The sequence below is a fragment of the Clupea harengus genome, chromosome 18 (assembly GCF_900700415.2).
Source record: "Clupea harengus chromosome 18, Ch_v2.0.2, whole genome shotgun sequence".
NCBI classification, from domain to species: domain Eukaryota; kingdom Metazoa; phylum Chordata; class Actinopteri; order Clupeiformes; family Clupeidae; genus Clupea; species Clupea harengus.
Genome location: NC_045169.1, coordinates 19438080 through 19445579, shown reverse-complemented (window position 1 = coordinate 19445579; position 7500 = coordinate 19438080). Strand labels below are relative to the sequence as shown.

General features: G+C 47.4%; 1 protein-coding gene across 2 annotated transcripts in view; it reads right to left on the bottom strand.

Moving 5' to 3' along the window:
* Positions 1-7500, bottom strand: part of zgc:109889 (uncharacterized protein LOC553542 homolog) — a 45599-nt gene that overhangs the window by 11300 nt on the left and 26799 nt on the right. For both annotated transcript variants that reach the window (XM_031584806.2, XM_031584805.2), the window contains exon 3: positions 6079-6213. In XM_031584806.2, the coding sequence (XP_031440666.1) occupies positions 6079-6213 (135 nt within the window). The remainder of the gene's footprint in view (positions 1-6078; positions 6214-7500) is intronic.

Sequence of the window (7500 nt, the reverse complement as noted above, 5' to 3'; positions counted from 1 at the left end):
GATAAAGGGGGGAGGTGAGAGAGAGAGGCAGAGAGAGAGAGAGAGAGAGAGAGAGAGAGAGATAAAGGGGTGAGGGGAGAGAGAGAGAGATGGAGTGAAACAGAGGAGGAGAGAGAGGGAGTAAGAGAAAAAAGACGAAAGAGACAGACACAAAGAGGAAGGTAGAGCAAAGACTGTCTCCCAAATATCTTCACACATGAAGTTATGGGATGGGAGCTGACACCAGAGGGTGCCTTAGGCCCTCCCTCTCATATGTGAGATCAGGACATCCACTCTCACACGTGTCAACTACAGTCATGATCATTTACTCTCACACGTGTCAACTACACGCTACCCTTTAATGATCATTTACTCTCACATGTGTCAACTACAGACTACCCTTTAATGATCATCTACTCTCACACGTGTCAACTACAGGCTACCCTTTAATGATTATCTACTCTCACACGTGTCAACTACAGTCATGATCATCTACTCTCACACGTGTCAACTACAGGCTACCTTTAATGATCATTTACTCCCACACGTGTCAACTACACGCTACCCTTTAATGATCATTTACTCCCACACGTGTCAACTACAGGCTACCTTTCAATGAGCCTTATATGTCCCCAGTGTGCGTGTGTATGTGTATGTGTCTGTACGTCTGTGTTGCGTCTGCATGCAGGTGTGTGTGTGTATGTATATGCAATGTCTGTTAGTGTGTGTGTGTGTGTGTGTGTGTGTGTGTGCGTGTTTGTGCATCTGTGTATGTAAATGCAGTGCCTGTCTGTCACATGTGTGTGTGTGTATGTGTGTGTGTGTGTGTGTGTGTGTGTGTGTACAGACAGACCTGAGTGCCTTAGCAAACTAAATGTGTGTGTGTAAATACATGTGTGTATACGTAGACAGACCTAAGGACCTATGTGCAGTACAAACAAAACTCCCTAACTGTAATGGTAAGAGGTGTGTTTGTGTGTGTCAGTCTGAACTTCCTTTGTGTTTGTACATGTGCATATGTCCATTTGTATGATGAGCACTTGTGCACTATGCGGATGACACCCAGCTCTACCTCTCCACCAAGCCCAACTCCATTCTTCCTCCCTCATCCTTGACAGATTGCCTTTCTGCACTTCATACCTGGTTCACCTCAAACTTCCTCAAACTTAACAGTGATAAAACCGAAATCCTTTTAGTCGGTACTAAATCCACTCTACTCAAAGTTGACAGTTTTTCCCTCTCAATTGACAGCTCCATAGTTTCCCCCTCCCCCCAGGTAAAGAGTCTGGGTGTCATCGTCGACGGCTCACTCTCCTTCAAATCTCATATCAACATCACCACCCGCACCGCCTACTTCCATCTCCGTAACATAAATCGCCTCCGTCCCTCCCTCACCCCCCACACCACCTCTATTCTTGTACATAGCCTTGTCACCTCCCGTATCGACTACTGTAATTCTCTCCTCTTTGGTCTCCCCCAGAAATCCCTCCATAAGCTCCAACTGGTCCAGAACTCAGCTGCCCGTATCATCTCCCTCACCCCCTCTTTCCACCACATCACCCCCATCCTACAGCAACTCCACTGGCTTCCAATTCACTTCCGTATCAACTTTAAAATTCTTCTTCATACTTTTAAAGCCATCCACAACCTTGCCCCTCCTTACCTGTCTGACCTCCTTCACACTGCCACCTCCACCCGCTCCCTCAGATCCTCCTCTTCCATCTACCTAACTGTCCCCTCTGCCCGGCTTACCACCATGGGGAGCAGAGCTTTCAGCCGCTCTGCTCCCAAACTCTGGAACTCACTCCCACCTGACATCCGAAACATTGACTCCTTCCCTCAGTTCAAATCCTCTCTCAAAACCCACCTTTTCAGGATTGCATTCTCACTGTAGTTGCCATGCTGTTTTTACTTGCACTTTTAATTTTAATTGTTTTGTTATTTGTTTGCTCCTGTTTTAAATTGTAAAGCGTCCTTGAGTGACATGAAAGGCGCTGTGAAATAAAATGTATTATTATTATTATTATTATTATTACTTGTGTCAAACAAAAATCTGAAATATTTAATAGCCACAACATTCCTTTCCTGTCTGCACTTTCCCCCCATGCCCCCCTCCTTCTGTTCCCTGGGGCCTTTTCTTCGCTGCCCACCCCCCCTCCCAATGTTGACGTCCATCTTAGATCAAAAGCGAAGCCCCCCCGAACCCCCCAAGTTGCTCATTAATTGATGAACACATCAAAACATGAAAGGGGTGCAGAGCCCCCCCCACTCCCCCACCCTCGCCAGACCCCCAACTACTCCTTGATTTCAACCCCCCCACTTAACCCCCATTTCCAGGAATGGAGAGATGGGGGTAAACTCAGGTCACATGTGTGTGTGTGTGTGTGTGTGTGTGTGTGTGTGTGTGTGTGTGTGTGTGTGTGTGTGTGTGCACTGAAAGCCTCCCATTAGATGGGTTTTCACATCACATCATAGAGACAATGGATTTACCCCCCATGGCTGAGGGACTCTTATCACGACTGTGTGTGTGTGTGTGTGTGTGTGTGTGTGTGTGTGTGTGTGTGTGTGTGGACCTACCGTGTGAGTGTGTGCATACGAATGTGTGTACAAGAGTGCATGAAAGTGTGTTATATCTGTATGTGTTTGTGTATCTTTATGCATGGACATGACTGCGCGCGTGTGTGTGTGTGTGTGTGTGTGTGTGTGTGTGTGTGTGTGTGTGTTGGGGGTTGCCCATTAACTCCCCTCCAGACATCGTCTCCTCAGAGACCCACGTGAGGAGGGGAGAGGGGAGAAGATGCTGCCGGAGTTAAACACAGCAGAGGAATCCACCCATCTTAAAACAAAACTGGCAACCGCTCCACTTCTGCTCATTTACCTTCAACATATCTCACCCTCAGTGCATTTGGCAACACGGCATTAATCTACACACACACACACCTCTTTTTCCTCTCTACCTCCTGTCCTCTCGCTTCACACACACACACACTCCTCTACTCTCCTCTCTTTCTTTCACCACTCAGTTACTCCTCCTCTATCCACTGTTTATTTACCTTCAGCATGTCTCACCCTCACAGTGCCCTTGGCAACACAACATTCATCCCCACGTGGGAATGTCTGCCTATCCCAGAGAATCCCAGTGGGAGTCAGGAGAGCGTACAGTACACCCTCCCCATCTCAACACACCCTCAGACACACACACACACACACACACACACACACACCCTCAGAGACACACACACACACAAACACACACACACACACACACACACACACACACACACACACACACACACACACACACACACACCCTCAGAGACACACACACACACACACCCTCACACCCTCCACCTTCTCATGGATCTGGATAAAATAGCTGAAGGAGTGGAGTGTGTGAAACGATGAAACGTTGGATCTCTAAAGCAGGGAAAACCGTTGGGAGATTGAGATATATCCCCAGCATGAAGCGTTTGATACGAGATGTTTGATTTTAAATTACATTTTAGTTTTTTTGCCCTTTTAGAAAATCTTAAAAATCTCAGGAATTGGTCCAGGAAATTCCCAAAGATTAGAATCTCTTTCATGGATGGCATCAAACACAACATCCTGGAATGATGAAGAGTTTCTCCACTACAGGGACACAAGAGGGAGCTCCCAGAGAGAGGGAAAGAAGGAGAGAGGGAGAGAGAGGAAAGAGAGAGAGAGATAGAGAGAGAGAGATTTGATGATGAAATATGAGAGAGGGAATGACTGTGTGTGTGTGTGTGTGTGTGTGTGTGTGTGTGTGTGTGTGTGTGTGTGTGTGTGTGTGGAGAGGGGAGCAGAAAGGAAGGCCAAGAGATGTGAGGAAGATATGAAAGAGGGGCGAAGATAAAAGGACACAGTGATTTAGATGAGAGGAGAGAAAGGGGAAAGGAGATGAGAGCGAGAGAGAGGGCGAGAGAGAGAGCGAGAGAGAGGGAGAGAGAGAGAGAGAGAGAGAGAGAGAGGGCGAGAGAGAGGGCGAGAGATGATGGTTATTTCTGTCCTTTAGTGCTGTGGGTCAATCAGCTGATACAGGAGCTCTCACTGTTCCACTGAGAAAGCTGGGTCACCTCACTAACAGCACATTAGAAGAAAAGCCTCTCTCTCCACACACACACACACACACACACACACACACACACACACACACACACACACACCTCCTCTCTCTCTCTCTCTCTCTCCACACACACACCTCCTCTCTCTCTCTCCACACACACACACACACCTCCTCTTTCTCTCTCCACACACACACACACACACACACACACACACACACACACACACACACACACACACACACACACACACACCTCCTCTCTCTCACTCACTCCACACACCCACACACCTCTTCTCTCTCACTCCACACACCCACCCACCCACCCACACACCTCCTCTCTCTCATTTCCCTCTCCCATCCTCTCCTCCTCTCTTTCTCCACACCAGTCTCACGATGTTTCACTGAGAAAGCTGGGTCACCTCAGTGATTGCACATCACAGGAAAAACCTGTATTTCTCTCTCCACACACACACACACACACACACACACACACACACACACACACACACACACACACACACACACACACACACACACACACACACACACACACAGAGACACAGACACAAAACACATACACACACACACACACACACACACACACACACACACACACACACCCTCAGAGACACACACACACACCCTCAGACACACACCCTCACACTACAGGGACACAAGAGGGAGCTCCCAGAGAGAGGGGAAGAAGGAGAGAGGGAGAGAGAGGAACGAGAGAGAGAGAGAGAGATTTGATGATGAAATATGAGAGACACACACACACAGAGACACACACACACAGAGACACACACACACACACACACACACACACACACCCTCTGCTCTGCTCTGCTCTCTGTCGTCTCTTTCTTTTCCCACTCAGTTGATCCTCCTCTCTCCACTCAGGTACTCCTCCGGTGCTTTGCTCTAAGTGAGGTGACCCAGCTTTCTGTGCCTTCCTCTCTTTTCTCTCTTTTCTCTCTGTCTGACTCTGCTCTCTCTCTCCCTCTCTTTTCTCTCTCTCTGACTCTGCTCTCTCTCTTTCTCTCTCTGTCTGACTCTGCTCTCTCTCTTCCTCTCTTTTCTCTCTCTGACTCTGCTCGCTCTCTCCCTCTCTCTCTCTATCTCTCTCTCCCTCCCTCTCTTTTCTCCCTCTCTGACTCTGCTTTTCTCTCTCTCTCTCCCTCTCTTTTCTCTCTCTCTTTCCCTCTCTCTCTCTCCCTCCCTCTCTTTTCTCTTTCTCTCCCTCTCCTTTCTCTCTCTCTCTCCTTCTTTTCTCTTTCTCTCTGACTCTGCTTTTCTCCATCTTCTGCTCCTTTTTCACCCTTTCCACTCATCTGTGCTCATTTCCCAGATTCCTACTCTCTTAGCATTGTCTTTCTTCTTACTCTTTTGTCTGCTCTTTCTCTATCTATCTCTTTACCCATCGATCAATCTATCTATCTATCTATCTATCTATCTATCTATCTATCTATCTATCCATCTACTGTATCTATCTATCTATCTATCTATCTATCTATCCATCAACTGTATCTATCCCCACCTCTCCCTGCCTAGTGTCTCTCACCCAGTTGTCCACTTTATTGTCTTCTGCCCTCATGTCAGCTCCTCTCCATCATGGCATCCACTGTTCCCTCGTTCTCACCTCCTTGACCTCGTTCCCTCGTTCCCTCCTTGACCTCGTTCCCTCCTTCTCACCTCCTTGACCTCGTTCCCTCCTTTCCTTCCCTCTCCTCTTTCTGTTCATGTTCACTTCCTGTTCATGATCACTTCCTGTTCACTGGCACACAAACCACCAGCAGTGGTGTCTGGGCGACAAGGCCCCACATGGACTACTCACCACAGGAGGATGACAAGTAAGTTCAAAGGTCATGTAAGGATCAGTCTTTAGGTTTGATCTTGGATGAAGTCCAATATCTTCTGTATTCCCCCAGACAACAATGTAATATAATTGGTGTAGTTCAGCTGCCTTTCTTCTTACACACACACACACACACACACACACACACACCAGCACCTACCCTCCTCGACGGTGGAGTCTAGCTGGGTAACCTTGACGGCGAGCAGGTCCACCCTCTCCTGCAGGTTGTTCATGCGCATGTAGAAGCTGTTGGCCTCGTTGAACAGCTCCCCAAAGATGTCCTCCGCGTGGCGACCTGCGAACGCCAAGGACACACAGCTGAGACACAGAGCAGGCCCCAGTTTCTGTGGCAACGGCGCTGCGCCTCAACAGGTCGATCAAGGAGTCAAGTGCTATCAATGCTAAAAATAATGAAGTCATGCATTTTATTACAAAAAATTGTGTTTGTGAATACAAAGACTGAAAGATAGTTGTTTATGAGCGAAATATGCTGCTAAATCACAACATGTCAGAGAGAGAATGACAGAGCGCAGAGAGAGAAAAGAGAGGGGGGAGAAAGTGTGTGTGTGTGTGTGTGTGTGTGTGTGTGTGTGTGTGTGTGTGTACGCGCCTGTGTGTGTACGTACGTGTCAAGGAGAGAGAGAAAAGGACAGATAGTGTGCATATGTGTGTGTGTGTGTGTATGTGACAACCACAGCACTCCTGGGGTTATGCATCATACTATTTTATGTTGTCATTAATCACAATGAGTTGCTATTAGCTCTGTGGTCTTGAGTAACTGGCCTTTCCCTGGGTGTAATTACTCACTCACACACACACACACACACACACACACACACACACACACACACACACACAGTCATTAATTATGCACCACCAAATGGCATAATGGAAGATTTGACGACTGCTCCGAGGCCCAGTAACACACTCAAAGAGCCCAATCAGTCGATCATATTTCAGTCGTGAGAGCACAAGTGAGAATGATTAAGTTCTCTGAGACAGACAGATGCTCAGGAGAGTAGAGGTCATTAGAGGTCATTAAGAGGAGAACGAGTGAAAGATGGACGGATGGGATGGGATGAGAGAGAGAGAGAGAGAGAGAGAGAGAGAACAGACCCAGGTGCTGAAAAGGTCAGGCAGATGAGGATGACAGACAGACAGAACAGACGTGCAAACAGAGATACTTGGAAGGTCAGACAGACAAACACAAACATACACACAAACACATTCTCTCTCTCCGCTATTCTGCCTTCTGTCTCTCTTTCTCTCTGAAACACACACACACACACACACCACAAAAAGACAGACAGACAGAGACAGAAAGAGAGATGCCTAGAGGGGTCAAGGTCAGGGTTGATCATCTCATCATCCCACACTAGTCCTGTTATTAAGTCTGTGTGTGTGTGTGTGTGTGTGCGTGTGCGTGCATGTGTGTGTGTGTGCGCGTGCGTGTGTGTGTGCGTGTGCGTTAGGGATGGGCATTCGATTAAATTGTCTTAATCGATCGTCGGGAGAATTAACGATCGATTTTCGATTAATCATTAATATTTTTATATTAAAATTCACTATTTATAGGCTATAT